This window comes from Microcaecilia unicolor, chromosome 1, assembly GCF_901765095.1.
Source record: "Microcaecilia unicolor chromosome 1, aMicUni1.1, whole genome shotgun sequence".
NCBI classification, from domain to species: Eukaryota; Metazoa; Chordata; class Amphibia; order Gymnophiona; family Siphonopidae; genus Microcaecilia; species Microcaecilia unicolor.
The window spans coordinates 357720523-357741584 of NC_044031.1; the positions used below are offsets into that span (position 1 = coordinate 357720523).

At 50.8% G+C, this 21062-nt stretch overlaps 1 protein-coding gene across 1 annotated transcript in view; it reads left to right on the top strand.

The window, feature by feature from the left end:
* The window catches only part of TGFBR1 (transforming growth factor beta receptor 1), a 235963-nt gene that overhangs the window by 87554 nt on the left and 127347 nt on the right, over positions 1-21062 (top strand). The window contains exon 4 of the mRNA XM_030209667.1: positions 11123-11353. Within this exon, the coding sequence (XP_030065527.1) occupies positions 11123-11353 (231 nt within the window). The remainder of the gene's footprint in view (positions 1-11122; positions 11354-21062) is intronic.

Genomic DNA, 21062 nt, shown 5'->3' on the forward strand with positions numbered 1-21062 from the left:
AGATTCTTAACACAATCCTGTTTCCTATCCCATCTACATTCCCCCCCCCCCCCCCCCCCCCCCCCCCCCCCCCGTATCATGGTGGTGCTGATCTCTGTTCTTGAGATTGTTCATAGGGTTGCCACACCTTGTTAAAGGCTCCCAATAGCCCTCTTTTTATGTCTGTCAATTTTGCCATCTTATACATAAAGTCCACTTTTTGCAACACCCTCTGTATTTCAGGCGGCTGCTGTTTTTCTGGCTATTGCTATTTTGGCTGCCACCAGATATTGAGTGGCCAGTTTATGTTGGTTTACTGTCATTGAAGCCAGTTTAAGATGTAGAAGACAATTTTCCAGCTTACATGGGTAAGGACGTTGAAGAACCTTAGTTCCATATCATCAAGCTGATCAATCCATAGACTGGTGGGTGGTGTCCATCTACCAGCAGGTGGAGATAGAGAGCAAACTTTTGCCTCCCTATATGTGGTCATGTGCTGCCGGAAACTCCTCAGTATGTTCTCTATCTCAGCAGGTGGTGGTCACACACAGCAGCAGCTCTGGCTAGGCCTCCAAGCCTAATCCTTAGGTTTTGTTGAGGCCTGGGGTTGAGGGCTCTTTTGAGCAAGTGCAAACCTGGTGGTGCCAGGTCCCTCCTTTTCTCCCCCCTCCCGCTGGCTCCGTTTAAAAAAAAAAAAAAAAAAATATTTTTAAACGTCTTTAAAGGCGTTTAATTCGACGTTTCTTTAAACGTTCATTGCAGCTACTCACTGGGACACCAGTTCGTTACAGCTCGGAGCGGCAAGCAGGTAATTTTACCTTTTTATAGCGGGCAGGGGGTTCCCCGATTCTTCTCCTCGTGGCAATGGCGTCGGAGGGCGAGGGCGCAAAGGGTCGCTCCCCGGATCGCTGGAGCGCTTCTAGAGGGGATGCGGGGGTTTTACAACCTGATTCGCCCTTGATGGGTGATAGTTTAGTGACCGATGAATGTCCCGGTCGTTCCTCCGGCGTGGCGGTTTTTTCCCGCCATAAACGCCCATCCCCCGCTCCTCGCCTCCGCCATCTTGGCCGGCCACGCGGCTCTTCGGGGCCGCCCTTGAGGTTGGAGACATTAATGCCATGAGCGCCCTTAATTTGGGCGACGGCACAAAGGCGGCTAAAGTTAAGCGCCGTTCTTCCCGCGCGGCTCCTTCACGGAGTTTCGCGCCGGATGCCATTTTGGATGCGCAGCATGTCTCTCCCCCGCTATTGCGAGCGCCGGTTGAGAGTGCGTCTAGGGCTGTTGCCCAGGCTGCGGAAGTGCACAGTCTGGGGGGTTTCTCCCCCGAGTTTGTTTTGCTGCTGCATCAGGCTTTCCTCATGCAAAACGCTGCCCCTGCTCCCTCTTCTGATAAAGAGGTTGAGGTTCCCAGAGGTAAACGCCCTCGGGTTGATTTCCAGGCCTTGGAGGACTTTTGTCTCCTCCGATGTAGATGAGGGCAGCGTGTCTGAGGTCTCCCAACGATCCTTTGCGGATTCCTTGGAGGAGATAGATCCCCGCTCGGCTGGAGCGGATGACCCCTCTGCAGCGCGGCTTTTTAGCCCAGAGGATTTGCCCAACCTGTTGTTACAGGCCATGGACACTTTGAAGATTTCCTCTCCGGAGGACGTCTCTCCCTCAGCCCCTGTTGGCTCTGCCATTATGCTGGGGACGAAGCGCCCGCCTAGAACCTTCCACGTGCATGATGCCATGCACATCTTAATTGCGGCTCAATGGGATGTCCCGGAAACGAGCCTTAAAGTGGCTAGGGCTATGTCCCGCCTCTATCCTTTGGCTGTGAGTGAACGTGAGGCCTATCTGTGGCCTACCGTGGATTCTTTAATCACTGCGGTGACTAAGAAAACGGCGTTGCCGGTGGAAGGTGGCACGGCCCTAAAGGACGCCCAAGACAGAAGATTGGAGGCGGCCTTAAGGTCGTCCTTTGAGGCAGCTGCTTTAAGTTTGCAGGCCTCAGTTTGCGGCTCCTATGTGGCCAGGGCGTGCCGGACTATGGTGCAGCGGGCTTCCCCCTCGGATCATTCCTTGAGGGCTGATTGGCCGGCCCTGGAATCGGGCTTAGCCTATTTGGCAGACTTGCTGTATGATGTCTGGAGAGCCTCAGCTAAAGGCATGGCTCAGACAGTCTCTGCGCGGAGGTGGCTTTGGCTGAAACATTGGTCTGCTGACCACGCCTCTAAATCCCGCCTGGCTAGATTGCCTTTTAAAGGCAAGCTGCTCTTTGGGGTCGAGCTGGACAAAATCGTGACCGATCTCGGCACGTCTAAAGGCAAGAAATTACCAGAGGTCAGGGCTCGGGTTAGTACTCGTCCCGATACCTCCAGAGGACGGTTGCAGGAAGCCCATCGGTACCGCCCGGGCAAGTCGGGTTCCTCTGCCCCCTCTTCCTTCAAGAGGAATTTCTCCCCCAAGCAGCATTCCTTTCGCAGAGACCGCCGTCCCGGAGGTGCTCCCTCCGGTCCTCCCCCAGGGTCTCGTACCCAATGACGGGGCCTTGGTCCACGCCCCAGTGCAGATTGGAGGACGGCTGTCCTCGTTTCTGGGCGAGTGGACCACTATAACTTCAGACGCGTGGGTGCTGGAAGTCATCAGAGACGGCTACAAGCTAGAGTTCTGCCAACCCTTAAGAGACGGGTTTGTACTCTCTCCCTGCAAGTCTCCGGTCAAGCTGTGGTAGTGCAGCAGACCTTGGACAACCTGATCCGCCTGGGTGCGGTCGTTCCGGTGCCAAAAAATCAGATTGGCAAGGGACGTTACTCCATTTACTTTGTGGTTCCAAAGAAAGGAGGTTCTGTCCGGCCTATCCTCGACCTCCAAGGGGTCAATCGGGCCTGGAAAGTGAGGCACTTTCGCATGGAGACTCTCCGCTCTGTTATAGCGGCAGTGAAGGCAGGAGAGTTCTTGGCTTCCTTGGACATCAAGGAAGCGTACCTGCATATTCCCATCTGGCCTCCTCTCCAACGCTTTCTGCGTTTTACAGTCCTGAGACGACACTTCCAGTTCAGAGCCCTCCCTTTCGGGTTGGCTACTGCTCCGCGGACCTTTTCCAAAGTAATGGGGGTCATAGCGGCCTTCCTGCTAAAGGAAGGAGTACAAGTCCATCCTTATCTGGACGACTGGTTGATCCGAGCCCCCTCTTATGCAGAGTGCGGCAAAGCTATGGACCGGGTAGTTGCTCTTTTGAGCTCCCTGGGATGGATCATCAACTGGAAGAAGAGCCAGCGGCGCCCGACTCAGTCCCTGGTGTATCTGGGAGTTCGATTCGACACCCAAGTGGGCAGAGTGTTCCTGCCAGACAATCGGATTGTCAAGCTTCAGGCTCAGGTGGACTAGTTCCTAGTAGCCTCTCCTATTCGGGCTTGGGACTACGTGCAGCTGTTGGGCTCTATGACGGCCACGATGGAAGTAGTGCCCTGGGCCAGGGCTCATATGAGACCACTACAGCTATCTCTGCTGCTGCGCTGGACTCCGATGTCGGAGGATTATGCTGTGCGCCTTCCCGTGGACCCAGCAGTGCGCAAGGCGCTGAGCTGGTGGACGCAGACAGACAAGTTGTCTGCAGGATTGCCTCTGGTGACCCCGGAGTGGATTGTCGTCACGACAGACGCCTCTTTGATGGGCTGGGGAGCCCACTGCTTGGGAAGGACAGCGCAGGGGCTCTAGTCTCCTGCAGAGGCAAGTGGTCTATCAACCTCCTGGAACTCAGAGCCATTCGGTTGGTGTTATTGGAGTTCATCCCGGTACTGGTGTTGAAGCCTGTACGGGTCCTGTCGGACAATGCCACGGCTGTGGCCTATATCAACCGCCAGGGAGGTACCAAGAGCGCCCCTCTAGCCAAGGAGGCTATGAGTCTTTGCCAGTGGGCGGAAGCGAACCTGGAGCAGCTTTCAGCGGCCCACATTGCCGGAGTCATGAATGTCAAGGCGGACTTTCTCAGTCGCCATACCTTGGAGCCCGGAGAGTGGCAACTATCTGCTCAGGCGTTCTTGGACATCACGAAGCGCTGGGGCCAGCCGAGCCTAGATCTGATGGCGTCATCGGCCAATGGCCAAGTGCCGCGCTTTTTCAGCAGAGGACGGGACCCTCGATCCCTGGGAGTAGATGCTCTTCTCCAACAGTGGCCGACACAAGAGCTCCTCTATGTGTTCCCGCCCTGGCCCATGTTGGGCAGGGTGCTAGACCGGGTGGTAAAGCATCCCGGCAGGGTAATCCTGGTGAGTCCGGATTGGCCCAGACGTCCCTGGTATGCAGACTTGTTCAGGCTCTCAGTCGACGATCCTCTGCGGCTGTCAGTGGAGCAGGGCCTGTTACATCAGGGTCCCGTGGTGATGGAGGATCCCTCTCCCTTTGGTCTTACGGCCTGGCTATTGAGCGGCAGCGTCTGAGGAAGAAGGGCTTCTCAGACAAGGTCATCGCCACTATGCTGAGAGCGAGGAAGCGCTCTACTTCTACTGCTTACGCCAGGGTTTGGCGTATCTTTGCAGCATGGTGTGAAGCAGGCTCACTTTCTCCCTTCACTGCTCCAATTTCTTCAGTGTTGGCGTTCCTGCAAGAAGGTCTGGAGAAAGGCCTGTCGCTCAGTTCCCTTAAAGTCCAGGTAGCGGCTCTGGCTTGCTTCAGGGGCCGCCTGAAGGGTGCTTCCCTGGCTTCGCAGCCAGATGTGGTGCGCTTTCTCAAGGGAGTTAATCACCTGCGCCCTCCTCTGCACTCAGTGGTGCCTGCGTGGAATCTCAACCTGGTGCTAAGAGCATTGCAGAAGCCGCCTTTGGAACCCTTGTCGAGGGCATCTCTGAAAGACCTGACGTTGAAAGCAGTCTTTTTGGTGGCTAGCACTTCAGCCAGAAGAGTTTCCGAGCTCCAGGCGCTCTCATGTCGAGAGCCTTTTCTGCAGTTCACTGAGGCAGGAGTGACTATTCGCACAGTGCCTTCCTTCCTGCCCAAGATTGGTTCTCGCTTCCATGTGAATCAGCAGCTCTGTCTCCCTTCCTTTCATAGGGAGGACTACCCAGAGGAGTACTCTGCTCTTAAATATCTGGATGTGAGACGAGTCATCATCAGATACTTGGAAGTGACCAATGATTTCCGGAAATCGGATCATCTGTTTGTCCTGTTTGCAGGTCCTCGTAAGGGTCTGCAGGCTGCTAAGCCTACAGTGGCAAGATGGGTCAAGGAAGCCATTGCAGCGGCTTATGTGGCCGCGGGGAAGGTGCCGCCTATCCAGCTGAAGGCTCACTCCACGAGAGCTCAGGCGGCCTCGATGGCAGAGGCCGGATCCGTCTCCTTGGAAGAGATATGCAAGGCGGCAACTTGGGCTTCGGCTCATACATTCTCCAAGCATTACCGTTTGACTGTGGCTGCACGGGCGGAGGCCCGGTTTGGAGCTTCAGTGTTGAGGTCAGGGATTTCTATGTCCCGCCCTGGGTGAGTACTGCTTCGGTACATCCCACCAGTCTATGGATTGATCAGCTTGATGATATGGAAGGTAAAATTATGTATAATCATACCTGATAATTTTCTTTCCATTAATCATAGCTGATCAATCCATAGCCCCTCCCAGATATCTGTACTGTTTATATTCTGGTTGAATTTTAGGTTCAAGTTTAGCCTTCAGTTACTTCAGGAGGACTTCGTGTTCAAGTTCTTCTTTCACTTGGATTCTTCAAGAGTTGAGACGAGTTTGTGTTACAGTGAGCTGCTGCATTCCTCTCCCCTCCGTTTTACGGGGCTGGATTGAGACATAAATTCTGCCGGCACTCCCTCCCGCTTCGTGCGGCTGTAGGGCAGCTTTGTACCCCTCCCGCTTCGGCGGTGTTAGGGTCAGTCAGCTCCTCCCGCGGTTGCGGTTGCAGGATAAGCCAGATCCCCCCGCATCGGCGGGTGTGGTGTCCCTCCCCCGCTCCGCGGGGATGAGCTGGACGGATTCCCCTCCCCCACTTGTGTGGGGATGAGCTGGGTTAATTCCCCTCCCCCGTTTCGGCGGTGGTGAGCTGGGCAGAGTGTCCCTTCGTGGGTGTAATTCTCTAAGTGCTGAGTCCTGCGGATGGAGCTTTGATATCGACATACTGAGGAGTTTCCGGCAGCACATGACCACATATAGGGAGGCAAAAGTTTGCTCTCTATCTCCACCTGCTGGTAGATGGACACAACCCACCAGTCTATGGATTGATCAGCTATGATTAATGGAAAGAAAATTATCAGGTATGATTATACATAATTTTACCTTATCAATGTGACCATAGTCCTCCAATAGTCTAGTATCCTTGGACAGTCCCACCATATATGCATGAAAGTTCATCTGGCTCCACATGTCCACCAGCACCCTGCAGATTTCTCTGGATAAATGCGCTGCAGCCTATCTGGAGTATAATACCACCAGTAATATATTTTGAAACCATTCTCAATTGCTCCCTGGGCCATAGATGGTTTAAATAGATATTGGTATCCTATCTTCCAACTCTCCTTTGAGAATGTGCATTGCAGCGCTCCCTCCCATCTGCCAACATAGTATATCTGGGGGTCTGTTCGCTGTAGCAGTGCCATATAAATGTGTGACATGCTTCCTCTGCCCCCCTCCCTTTCTCAATGCTACTTCCAAGGAGGTTTCCCCCAATTCTAACTCTTCTCGGGCCTTGGAGTGTATATAATTACGCACACAGCAATAAAACACTTGATCTCTGGCCTGCAGCCCATATTCCTCCTGTAATTCTGCAAATCCGATTACCTTATCATTGTCCCATATTTGTCCCAGTGAATGCAGTCCTGCTCGTGCCCAGTGCATGTAGGCTGCCTCAGTAGCTCCTAGTGGAAAACCCGGGGCCCTGCATAACCCTGTCTGATGGAAGTATTTTCGCTCTGGGAACCATCGTTTCCTTATTTGATACCAGGTGAACAGAATATGCCTTACTCCTATGGGTACCCCATGCCCTGTGTTCCTCAGATCCTTATTCGGTATCCACAGTATATCCCCCACCTCTCTCATCCCCAACCATGCCCTTTCTTAGTGTAACCATTTTTTATTAACTGCCGGATGCCAATCTGCTAGGATTCTCAATTGGGCCACCTGATAATATAGGAAGAGTTTGGTACTCCCATCCCCCCCCCCCCCCCCCCCCCCTCGCTTGTGGTTGAAACATTATGGCACGCCTCACCCGTAGTGGTCTTTTCCTCCAGATAAAAGCAAACATCTTTCTATTGAGGTGGGCAAAGAAGCGCCGAGGAATTGGGATGGGAAGAGCCATAAAGAGTTACAGCAATTTAGGCAACATCATCATTTTAGTTGCATTGATGCGTCCCATCCACGAGACATTAAGACCCTCCCATCTGTCAAGTTCAGCTAATAGCTCTGTTATTTTCATTGGGAAATTTGCCTCATACAGTTCCTCCACTTTGGGAGTAATCTGTACCCCCAGATATTTGATAGATTTAGTGGCCCATACAAAAGGGAATGCTGTTTTCATCTGTGATACCTCCTGCCTAGGCACAGTGATATTAAGTAACTGTCTTGTTGATGTTTACCTTAAATCCCGACCTTTCCCCATATTGCCTCATTAGTTCTACTGCCCTCCTCACAGATGGCTCAGGGCTCGTCAGCGTCATTAGGATATTGTCAGCGAATAGCATCAGTTTATGCTCCCTCTTCCCTCTCACCACTCCTTTGACTCCTGAATCCGCTCTAATGATACATGCCAGTGGTTCAATAGATAGAGCAAACAGTAGCGGAGATACTGCACACCCCTGCCTTGTGCCTCTTTGGAGTTTTATGGGCTCTGAATATGTTCCATTGATTTTTAATACCGCTAATGGGACCTGATACAATAATTGTAGCCATTTCAAATAGCACCCCCTTATCCCTGCCTTTTGTACCATCGCAAACAGGAATGGCCATTCCACTCGATCAAACGCTTTTTCCGCATCGACTGATAGTACTACTGCCGGCTCCTGTTCGTCCCTCACCTGTTGTAGCACATGTATCAAACATCTGGTGTTATCAAAGGCCTGCTGTGGGTCCTTCCCGGATTTAAGCAATAGGGTCGCCGCTGCCAGACGCCATGAGTAAGGCAGCTCTTGGGCCTGGTCAAAGGATTAGAAGAGCCTTAATAAGAGCAGTGCCAGAATGGTTATGTATAGCTTATACACTCTGGCGGGGAACCCATCTGGTCCCGGTGCCTTGGCATGTGGAAGATCTCTAATCGCATCCTTAATCTCTTCCAGCCTTATAGGTGCCGATAGGTTGTCCCTTTCCCCCTGCGACATCTGGGGTATCTCTATCCCTTGTATATACTCTTTTATATTACTGGGGCTTACCTCCACTTTGGATTTATACAGGCTTGTATAGAATTCATGAAAGGTTGCTTGGATGTCTCCTATTTGAGTGACAGTCTGGCCTTGCTGATTTATGAGACTATTGATTATGATTGCGATGGACCTGTTTTTTCAGCTTGTTCGCTAGTAACCTACTTTATCCCCCAGCTCATAATATTCCTGTTGCACTTGCTGCAATTGACTGGCCACCTGCGCCATCTGTAGCTCATTAAGTTGCATTCTATTTTTATGAAGCTCCTCCATAGCTTTCCTATCCGTATGATCTGCTTTATGCTGCCGCTTTGCCTGCTCTGTCCTATCCCTTAGTACCTGTTCTTGGGCTTCTTTTGTTTTATTCAAGTGAGCCTTGAGAGCAATTAACTGCCCTCTCAGCACAACCTTTAGACCCTCCATAGGTTCACTGGATGAACTTCTCCCACATCATTAAATTCCAGGTAGTTTTTTATATATTGTTCTATCCTTCCCACATTCTCCGGTTCGTTTGAGTGCCTCATCTAAACGCCAGTATCATGGCCCTCCCGCTTCACTTCCAATCCTTAGCCTCAGGAGAACTGGGGCGTGGTCTGACCATGTGCGTAGTTCTATTTGTATCTTCTGCAGGGCTTTAGCCACTACCCCATCCCCCCAACCAGAGATCTATCCTTGAGTAGGAATTGTGTGTTGCTGAGTAGTAGGTATAATCGTTTTCCTATGCGTTACCCTCCATAGATCAATCAAGCCCCACCTATTCATAAATCTTTCAAGACCTCTCTATCTTTCCTAGCATACCCCGCTTGTCCCGCTGAGTTATCTAAGGGGGGATCTATTGTCAGATTAAAATCTCCTCCCATTAACAGCTGACTTTGTACATTCTGTTGAAGCTTTTGTTCTATTTCCTCCAGGAATTCGCCCTGCCTTTCATTGGGTGCATATATTGTGACAAGTGTATACTGAATTTTATAAAGTGAGGCTACTACCAATAGAAACCTGCCCGCCTTATCTGTTACAATTTTGATAATTTCCCATCTCCTCTTTATCTGTATTTTCCCCCCTGTGGTCTCCATCTTGCGCCCTCCTCCCCCCCGGCAGCTTCCACAAGCATAGGGCTAGATTAAATAAATGACATCCAAATTTAGAATGATCCACGTTAAGCTAGTATTCTGTAAAGGGTGCTCTGCAGAGAGCAACCGTTATAGAATACTAGCTTAGTGTGCATTTTACAGCTAATTTTGGGTGTGTGCATTTATGCCTGCCAAAGGTCAGTGTAAATGCTGGCACTTAACTGATACAAAGGAACAACAGGAAGTGGAAAGAACACAAAGATCCCATGACGTGAGTAGAGTCAAAACACAAGGAGTGGGAACTGGATCAGGCTCTTCAAAAACACTCAGGATGTCGAAGCAAAGTTACAGATGTTTATTAAATATGACTCGACACAGTTCCATGTTTCTGCACCTACGTGCCTGCTTCAGGAGTCTTAATAAGCATGTTGATGCTCACGTGCCACCATACTTCTGTTTTGTTTCAAAACTGCCTTTTTAAAGACCAGCTTAAATCTACTTTACAAGAAGTATCACCAAGGACACATGTGAATATCAGCATGAGTATTAAGACTCCTGAAGCAGGCATGTGGGTGCCGAAACATGGTACTTTGTCAAGGCACTTAGCGGATGGCAGCTGGGTGTGAAAATACAGGTTATTCTATAACAGCAAGCTTAAATTCTGGAAATACCCTGACCTGCCCATGCCCCTCCCATGGCCACACCCACTTGGGAGTTACTTGACTGTGAGATTTAGGTGCACATGTTATACTTGGGGGGGGGGGGGGGGATGGGACTTGATAAACCGCCTTTCTGTGGTTTTTGCAACTACATTCAAAGCGGTTTACATTTTATATATACAGGTACTTATTTGTACCTGGGGCAGTGGAGGGTTAAGTGACTTGCCCAGAGTCACAAGGAGCTGCAGTGGGAATTGAACCCAGTTTCCCAGGATCAGAGTCCACTGTACTAACCACTAGGCTACTTCTCCAGATCAGTCTGTAACTCCTAATTACTGCCAATTAGGTGCTTATCTCTAATATGATAGTGCCTAATTGACTAATTAGTTTACACACAGATCTGGGATCTGCACCTAAATTTGGATGACCTATACAGAATCCAAGAGATAGTGTCCCCCTCCCTTCTCCATGCTACCCTTTTTACCTATTTTTAGTGCTCCAAAGCAGGTTATGCATCTGTGTGGGGCCTTGCAGAACAGGCCCACAGGTATGCTGCTAGGCTGTTTGTTTTGCTTGACAGGATGTGTGTTGTTGGAGCTCCCATGATGCCATGAGTGGGAAAGTGCGGGGTACAAATGTAACAAAAAAAAAAAATTGGTAGAGGGCATTACCCGGCAGCATGCCTGAACATGGGCCTGTGCTGGAAGACCCTGCACTGAAATGACTTTGGAGTGCCAGGAACCACGTATCAAGGAAAACATCAGGAATGAGGTTGAGACTTTGTGCTGCTTTTGGGACTGGGGAAAACCCTGGGGGTGGACATGGAGAGGGTGTTGAAATTGATGTGTATGGTTAGGGAAGGCTTGTACTCGCATATAGGTCACAATCGCCACCTTCAAAAACGGTCAAACATTTTGCAACCTATATTCAAGTATATGTAATAACTTCACTTTCCATCATTCTGTTGGGTTGGAAAGAAAATTGAAAGGATACAGCAATTCATCTATTACAAATCTCTTTAACAGACACTTGTATACTTTAATTTACAGTTTTAGATTTCTCATTATTTGTGAATCATTTTTCCAGGTTTACCCCTGCTTGTTCAAAGAACAATTGCAAGGACCATTGTTTTGCAAGAAAGCATTGGTAAAGGTCGCTTTGGTGAGGTTTGGCGAGGAAAATGGAGAGGCGAAGAAGTTGCAGTGAAGATATTTTCTTCAAGAGAGGAGCGTTCCTGGTTTCGTGAGGCAGAGATTTATCAGACTGTGATGCTGCGGCATGAAAATATTCTAGGATTTATTGCAGCAGACAATAAAGGTTTGTGGTATTCATTTTGTCTTCTGTTTTTATATAACTTGAATCTGCCTCAGAGTGCAAACTTGAAATAGTAAAATATATATAAGAGTAAACTGATTAGTTTAAATGTGACCTACAAGCAAAAGCAGTGCAGAGTTATTTGGTAGGCTGCGCCTGGTGGTACGTTGGGATGTCCTGCAGGGGTCGGCCTACAAGTAAGGCAAATATTTGGTAGACTTAACCCCAGTGGTGCATTTCAACGCACTGGTAGGGTCAGGTACTGCTATTTTGAATGACAGTGGCAGAGGAGTTCTGAGAGAAGTGGACACTTTTTTGGGTAAGCAAACATTATTTTGCTCTGTGCTTTTGATAATTTAAAGATTGAGGATAAGAGAAATTATAGGTTTATTGAGACAGTTTGAATTGAAAAAAAGCTAATTTTTATTAACTAGTTTTCTATAGTGTATAAACCTTTTTCCTCATGGTTTTAAACTTAAGTTTTACCGCTGGCAGAAAGTTCAACTGTCATAGCCTTCAGCATTAACGGCCTTAACAGCATTGCCCACCCCTAGCACATGTCTTTATTTATAGTCTGTTCTTCTAATTTGGGTCAACACCCACAGAAGGTGATCTCTCCACAGGAGAAACGAAAGCCAACACACAACCAGTGGATCCAAAAGAGTCCTCTCACAAGTGGTGAGAAGACACCACTTGTGAGAGGACTCTTTTGGATCCACTGGTTGTTGGGAACATTCATCACATTTCATTATTTTCTGAGAAGCAAACACTAAATAAATCACACAATATACCATATGATTTTAAAGCTTATTTTTCCTTGGATCTACAAGCTGCTTATAGATCCAAGGAAAAAAAACACAATCTGAAGTGCCTGTATATAAATGCTAGAAGCCTAAAAAATAAGATGGAAGAGTTATAGCCCTAAATGATGAGGTAGATATAATAAGCATCTCAGAGACTTAGTGGAAAGAGAACAAGCAATGGGACACTGTGTTAACAGGGTACAAATTGTACTGCAATAATAGAGGATCAAATTGGAGGGGAGGGGGGTTGCACTGTATGTTAGAGGGAATTGAGTCAAAATAAACATTCCACATGGAACAGATAGCAGTGTGGAATCATTATGGATAGAAATTCCATGCATGAAGGGAAGCAATGTTCTCCGAGGACAAGCAGGCTGCTTGTTCTCACTGATGGGTGACGTCCACGGCAGCCCCTCCAATCGGAAACTTCTCTAGCAAAGTCCTTTGCTAGTCCTCGCGCGCCCGCGCGCACCGCGCATGCGCGGCCGTCTTCCCGCCCGAAATCGGCTCGAGCCGGCCAGTCTTCTTTCGTCCGCACTCGGTACGGCTGTGTTTTTGCCGTGTCGAGCCCCGGAGAGTCGACCTCGCGCGTCCGATGTTTTAATCGACGTGTTTTTTCTTCGGAAAAGTTCTAATTTCGTGCGGGAAGTGCTCCGAAAACCCCCTTGGGTTTCATTTGCCCCTTCCTATTTTTCCAGTCTTTGCCCCGGTAAGTTTTCTTTCGTCGTCGGGGTAGGCCTCTTTTAGGCCTCGGTCGAGATTTTTCTCCCTCAAAGTTTTGGTGCTCAAATTCGTCATTTCGGATTTTGATTTCGCCGGCGTGATTTTTCCGCCCATGACATCGAAGCCTTCCAGCGGCTTCAAGAAGTGCACCCAGTGCGCCCGGGTAATCTCGCTCACTGATAGGCACTCTTCGTGTCTTCAGTGTCTGGGGGCCGAGCACCATCCTCAGAACTGTAGTCTGTGTTCCCTGTTACAAAGGCGGACTCAGGTAGCGAGATTGGCCCAGTGGAACGTTTTGTTCTCGGGCTCTTCGTCGGCATCGGCACCGGGGTCATCGAGTGCATCGACGTCATCAGCGTCCAGACCTTCATCCTCGGCCGCCAATGCATCGAGTGCATCGAGGCATCGGCCCTCTGCATCGGCGCCGAGACATCGGATAGCTGCATCGACGTCGGTGGTACCGGGACCTCGTCTCCTGATGTCGTCGGACGGTGGTGCATCGTCAGGAGTGCAGGTGAGGGCTGTCCATTCCCCTGCTGGTGGCGGTGAGCCTTCGGGTGGGTCTCCCCCTACCCTGAGGGCTCCTGCGGTACAGCCCCCCCGGGATCGACCTGCTTCGACCTCGGCCCCGAGGAAGCGACGGATGGATTCTACGTCCTCCTCATCGGTGCCGGGGAGCTCCGGTGACATGCTTCGGAAGAAGTCTAAGAAGCATCGACACCGGTCTCCTCCCCGCGTCGGCACCGAGAGCTTAAAGAAGGCTAAGAGTTCTAGGGAGCATGCTTCGGCGCCCCCGGGCAAAGACTCTAGAACCTTAGACTCCTTTGGGAGGAAGGCCTACCATTCCTCTATGCTCGTGGCCAAAATCCAGTCTTACCAGCTCTACACGAGCATACACATGCGGAACAATGTGCGGCAGTTGGCGGGCTTGGTTGATGCTCTCCCCCCTGAGCAAGCCAAGCCTTTTCAGGAGGTGGTCAGGCAGCTGAAGGCGTGCAGAAAATTCCTGGCCAGAGGGGTGTATGACACCTTTGATGTTGCGTCCAGGGCCGCTGCTCAAGGTGTGGTGATGCGCAGGCTCTCATGGCTGCGTGCCTCCGACCTAGAGAATAGACTCCAGCAGCGGATTGCGGACTCGCCTTGCCGTGCGGACAATATTTTTGGAGAGAAGGTCGAGCAGGTGGTAGAGCATCTCCACCAGCGGGACACCGCATTCGACAAGTTCTCCCGCCGGCAGCCTTCAGCATCTACCTCTACAGGTAGAAGATTTTTTGGGGGAAGAAGGACTGTTCCCTACTCTTCTGGCAAGCGTAGGTACAATCCTCCTTCTCGACAGCCTGCGGCCCAGGCTAAGCCCCAGCGCGCTCGCTCTCGTCAGCAGCGTGCGCCTCAGCAAGGCCTCGCGGCTCCCCAGCAAAAGCAAGGGGCGAGCTTTTGACTGGCTTCAGCAGAGCATAGCCAACATCCAAGTGTCAGTGCCGGGCGACCTGCCGGTTGGGGGGAGGTTGAAAGCTTTTCACCAAAGGTGGCCTCTCATAACCTCCGACCGGTGGGTTCTTCAAATAGTCCGGCAAGGATACACCCTCAATTTGGCCTCAAAACCTCCAAATTGTCCACCGGGAGCTCAGTCTTACAGCTTCCAGCACAGGCAGGTACTTGCAGAGGAACTCTCCGCCCTTCTCAGCGCCAATGCGGTCGAGCCCGTGCCATCCGGGCAAGAAGGGCTGGGATTCTATTCCAGGTACTTCCTTGTGGAAAAGAAAACAGGGGGGATGCGTCCCATCCTAGACCTAAGGGCCCTGAACAAATATCTCGTAAAAGAAAAGTTCAGGATGCTTTCCCTGGGCACCCTTCTCCCCATGATTCAGCAAAACGATTGGCTATGCTCTCTGGACTTGAAGGATGCCTACACACACATCCCGATACTGCCAGCTCACAGACAGTATCTGCGATTTCAGTTGGGCACACGCCACTTCCAGTACTGTGTGCTACCCTTTGGGCTCGCCTCTGCGCCCAGGGTGTTCACAAAGTGCCTAGCTGTGGTAGCAGCGGCACTTCGCAGGCTGGGGGTGCACGTGTTCCCATATCTCGACGATTGGCTGATGAAGAACACATCCGAGGCAGGAGCCCTGCAGTCCATGCAGATGACTATTCGCCTCCTGGAGCTACTGGGGTTTGTGATAAATTATCCAAAGTCCCATCTTCTCCCAGTGCAGAAACTCGAATTCATAGGAGCTCTGCTGGATTCTCGGACGGCTCGCGCCTATCTCCCAGAGACGAGGGCCAACAACTTGTTGTCCCTCGTCTCGCGGGTGCGAGCGTCCCAGCAGATCACAGCTCGGCAGATGTTGAGATTGCTGGGCCACATGGCCTCCACAGTTCATGTGACTCCCATGGCCCGTCTTCACATGAGATCTGCTCAATGGACCCTAGCCTCCCAGTGGTATCAGGCTGCTGGGGGTCTAGAAGACGTGATCCACCTGTCCACGAGTTTTCTCGAATCCCTGTATTGGTGGACAATCTGGTCCAATTTGACTCTGGGACGTCCTTTCCAAATTCCTCAGCCACAAAAAGTGCTGACAACGGATGCGTCTCTCCTGGGATGGGGAGCTCATGTCGATGGGCTTCACACCCAAGGAAGCTGGTCCCTCCAGGAACGCGGTCTACAGATCAATCTTCTGGAGTTGCGAGCGATCTGGAACGCTCTGAAGGCTTTCAGAGATCGGCTGTCCCATCAAATTATCCAAATTCAGACAGACAACCAGGTTGCCATGTACTATGTCAACAAGCAGGGGGGCACCGGATCTCGCCCCCTGTGTCAGGAAGCCGTCAGCATGTGGCTCTGGGCTCGCCGTCTCGGCATGGTGCTCCAAGCCACATATCTGGCAGGCGTAAACAACAGTCTGGCCGACAGACTGAGCCGGATTATGCAACCTCACGAGTGGTCGCTCAACTCCAGAGTGGTGCGCCAGATCTTCCAAGCGTGGGGCACCCCCTTGGTGGATCTCTTCGCATCTCGAGTGAACCACAAAGTCCCTCAGTTCTGTTCCAGGCTTCAGGCCCCCGGCAGACTGGCATCGGATGCCTTCCTCCTGGATTGGGGGGAGGGCCTGCTGTATGCTTATCCTCCCATTCCTCTGGTGGGGAAGACTTTGTTGAAACTCAAGCAAGACCGAGGCACCATGATTCTGATTGCTCCTTTTTGGCCGCGTCAGATCTGGTTCCCTCTTCTTCTGGAGTTATCCTCCGAAGAACCGTGGAGATTGGAGTGTTTTCCGACCCTCATCACGCAGGACGAAGGGGCTCTTCTGCATCCCAGCCTCCGGTCCCTGGCTCTCACGGCCTGGATGTTGAGAGCGTAGACTTTGCCTCTTTGGGTCTGTCAGAGGGTGTCTCCCGCGTCTTGCTTGCTTCCAGGAAAGATTCCACTAAGAGGAGTTACTTCTTTCTGTGGAGGAGGTTTGCCGTCTGGTGTGACAGCAAGGCCCTAGCTCCTCGCTCTTGTCCTACACAGACCCTGCTTGAATACCTTCTGCACTTGTCTGAGTCTGGTCTCAAGACCAACTCTGTAAGAGTTCACCTTAGCGCAATCAGTGCATACCATTACCATGTGGAAGGTAAGCCGATCTCAGGACAGCCTTTAGTTGTTCGCTTCATGAGAGGTTTGCTTTTGTCAAAGCCCCCTGTCAAGCCTCCTACAGTGTCATGGGATCTCAATGTCGTTCTCACCCAGCTGATGAAACCTCCTTTTGAGCCACTGAATTCCTGCCATCTGAAGTACTTGACCTGGAAGATCATTTTCTTGGTGGCAGTCACTTCAGCTCGTAGAGTCAGTGAGCTTCAGGCCCTGGTAGCCCAGGCCCCTTACACCAAATTTCATCATAACAGAGTAGTCCTCCGCACTCACCCTAAGTTCTTGCCAAAGGTCGTGTCGGAGTTCCATCTGAACCAGTCAATTGTCTTGCCAACATTCTTTCCCCGTCCTCATTCCTGCCCTGCTGAACGTCAACTGCACACATTGGACTGCAAGAGAGCATTGGCCTTCTATCTGGAGCGGACACAGCCCCACAGACAGTCCGCCCAATTGTTTGTTTCTTTTGATCCCAATAGGAGGGGAGTGGCTGTAGGGAAACGCACCATATCCAATTGGCTAGCAGATTGCATTTCCTTCACTTACGCCCAGGCGGGGCTGGCTCTTGAGGGTCATGTCACGGCTCATAATGTTAGAGCCATGGCTGCGTCGGTAGCCCACTTGAAGTCAGCCTCCATTGAAGAAATTTGCAAAGCTGCGACGTGGTCATCTGTCCACACATTCACATCTCATTACTGCCTGCAGCAGGATACCCGACGCGACAGTCGGTTCGGGCAGTCAGTTCTTCAGAACCTGTTTGGGCTTTAGGATCCAACTCCACCCCCCGAGGGCCCTGTTTGTTCTGTTCCAGGCTGCACTCTCAGTTAGTTGGTAAATTTTTTAGGTCAATCTCAGTTATGTCCTCGCCGTTGCGAGGCCCAATTGACCATGGTTATTGTTTTGAGTGAGCCTGGGGGCTAGGGATACCCCATCAGTGAGAACAAGCAGCCTGCTTGTTCTCGGAGAAAGCGAATGCTACATACCTGTAGAAGGTATTCTCCGAGGATAGCAGGCTGATTGTTCTCACAAACCCGCCCGCCTCCCCTTTGGAGTTGTGTCTTCCCTTGAAGTGTATTGTCTTGCTACATACTGGACTGGCCGGCTCGAGCCGGTTTCGGGCGGGAAGACGGCCGCGCGAGGACTAGCAAAGGACTTTGCTAGAGAAGTTTCCGATTGGAGGGGCTGCCGTGGACGTCACCCATCAGTGAGAACAATCAGCCTGCTGTCCTCGGAGAATACCTTCTACAGATATGTAGCATTCGCTTTCTTGTAGGGTTGTACTACCGTCCTCCGGGACAGAATGAACAGACAGATGAAGAAATGTTTACAGAGATTAGCAAAGCTGGCAAATTGGGCAACACTTTAACATTTAAGAAATTACTAAAAACGTATCTGTTTAGTAAGGCATATCCCAAAGACCACAATACTCTTTAATCCACTATTTCCGTTTTGTTTGATTACCTGCATTTGGCCTTATGTTTGTTTCCCTCTTGTTGCTCCTGTATTCCCATCCGTATTCTTTTATTAAGCTGCTTACGCAGTTGTCTTTGTTAATTTTTATATAACTATTTTATCCTGCTGTACTATGTAATTTCTTGTAACTTTGTAAGCCACATTGAGCCAGCACAAGCTGGGAAAATGTGGGATACAAGTGTGCCAAATCAATAAATAATGGATGATTTTCAATTACCCCGATATTGACTGGATAAATGTTACATTAGGGAGTGCCAGGCAGATAATATTTCTAGATATAGTAAACGACTGCTTCTTGGAGCAACTGGTCCAGGAACCGCTGAGAGGGGGATCCATGTTGGATCTGGTCCTTGGTGGCATGCAGGGCATAGTGGAAGGGGTGGCGGTGTTGGGTCCCCAGGGAAACTACTATCTGCAATGAACATGTAAAGGAAATCTACTGTAGCTGCATCTAATTTTCGTAAGGAAGACTATAATAAAATGAAGAAAATGGTTAAAAAGAAGCTAAAAGGATTGGCTGCTAAGTTTAGGACACTAAATCAGGCATGGATATTATTCAAAAATACCATCTTGGAAGGCCAGAGCAGATGTATTCCACGTATTTGCAAAGGTGGAAAGAAGAGAAACAGAGCATGGTTAAAAGTTGAAGTAAAAGAGGCTATTACAGTCAAGAGGACCCAAATGAAGAAAATAAGAAGCAACATAAGCACTGGTAAGTCTGATGCAAAGCATTAATAAAGAAGGTTGAAAGAGAATATGAAGAGAAACTTGATGCAGATGCTAAAACTTGCAGTAACTACTTTTTCAGGTACATCGGAAGCAGAAAGTCTGTGAGGGAATCTGTGGGACCATTAGATCGCAAAAGGAGTGCTCAGGGAGGACAAGGCCTTAGCGGAGAAACTGAATGAATTCTTTGCTTTGGTCTTTACGGAAGAAGATGCAAGATATCTGCCTGTACCGGAAATGGTTTTCAAGGGTGATGTAGAGGAACTGAAAAAATCACTGTGAACCTGGAAGATGTACTGAGCCAAATTGACAAAGAGTAGTAAATCACCTAAACCCGGGTGGAATACATCCAAGGGTACTCAAAAGAACTTGAGCATGAAATTGCTGATCTGCTATTAGTAATATGTAACCTTCCATATCATCATGCTGATCAATCCATAGACTGGTGGGTTGTGTCCATCTACCAGCAGGTGGAGATAGAGAGCAATCCTTTTGCCTCCCTATATGTGGTCATGTGCTGCCGGAAACCACACACAGCAGCAGCTCTGGCTAGGTCTCCAAGCCTAAGTTTTAGGTTTTGTTGAGTACCTGGGGTTGAGGGCTCTTCTTGAGCAAGTGCAAACCTGGTGGTGCCAGGTCCCTCCTTTTCTCCCCCCTCCCGCTGGCTCCGTTAAAAAAAATTTTTTTTAACGTCCTTAAGGGCGTTTATTTCAACGTTTATTGCAGTTGCTCACTGGGACACCAGTTCGTTACAGCTCGGAGCGAGAAGCAGGTAATTTTTACCTTTTTATAGCGGGCAGGGGGTTCCCCGTTCGGTCTCCACGTGGCTTATGGCGTCGGAGGGCGAGGGCGCGAGGATTCGCTCCCCGGACCGCGTGGGTGCGTCTAGCGGGGATGCGGGGATTTCAAAACCTGAATCGCCTTTGTTAGGCATCAGTTTGGAGTCCGGTCAGTGTCCCGGTTCCTCCTCCGGTGCGGCGGTTTTTCCCGCCATAAGCGCCCATCCCCTGCTGCTCGCCCACTCCATGTTGGCCGGCCACTCTGCTCGGACGGCTTCTTTTTGGGCCGCCCTCGAGCTGGGAGATGTTAATACTATGGTCGCCCTTGATTCGGGCGACGGTAAGAAAGCGGCCAAAGTTAAGTGCCGTTCTTCCCGCGCGGCTCCTTCTCTGAGTTTTGCGCCGGATGCCATTTTGGATGCGCAGCACGTTTCTAACCCGCTCTTGCGAGCGCCGGTTGAGGGTGCGGCTAGGGCCGTGGCCCAAGCTGCAGAAGTGCACAGTTCGGGGGGATTCTCCCCTGAGTTCATTTTGCTGCTGCATCAGGCTTTTCTTATGCAAAACGCTGCCCCTGCCCCCCTGTCAGATAAAGGGGTTGAGGCCTCCGGAAGCAAACGCCCTCGGGTGGATTTCCAGGCCCTTGAGGACTCTGTCTCCTCTGATGTAGATGAGGGCAGCGTATCTGAGTTCTCCCAACGGTCCTTTGGGGATTCCTTGGCGGAGACGGATTCCCGCTCGGATGGAGCGGATGACCCCTCTACAGCGCGGATCTTTTGCTCAGAGGATTTGCCCAACCTGTTAGTGCAGGCCATGAGCATTTTGAAGATTTCCTCTCCGGAGGACGTCTCTCCCTCAGCCTCTGTTGGCTCCGCCATTATGCTGGGGACGAAGCGCCCGCCTAGAACCTTCCACGTGCATGAAGCCATGCGCACCTTGATTTCGGCTCAATGGGATGTCCCAGAAGCGAGCCTCAAAGTGGCTAGGGCTATGTCCCGCCTCTATCCTCTGCCTGAAGGTGAACGGGAGGCCTTTCTTTGGCCTACCGTGAATTCTTTAATCACTGTGGTGACTAAGAAAACGGCGTTGCCGGTGGAAGGTGGCACGGCCCTAAAGGACGCCCAAGACAGAAGATTGGAGGCGGCCTTAAGGTCGTCCTTCGAGGCGGCTGCTTTAAGTTTGCAGGCCTCAGTTTGCGGCTCCTATGTGGCCAGGGCGTGCCTGACTATTGTGCAGCGGGCTTCCCCCTCGGATCCTTCCTTGAGAGCTGATTGGCCGGCCCTGGAATCGGGCTTGGCTTATTTGGCAGACTTGCCTCAGCTAAAGGTATGGCTCAGACTGTCTCTGCGTGGCGGTGGCTTTGGCTGAAGCATTGGTCTGCGGACCACGCCTCTAAGTCTCGCCTGGCTAAGTTGCCTTTTAAAGGCAAGCTGCTTTTTGGGGTCGAGCTGGACAAAATTCTGACCGATCTCGGCATGTCTAAGGGCAAGAGGTTACCAGAGGTCAGGGCTCGGGCCAGTGGTGCTCGCCCCGGGTCCTCCAAAGGACGGTTTTAGGAAGCCCGTCGGTATTGCCCGGGC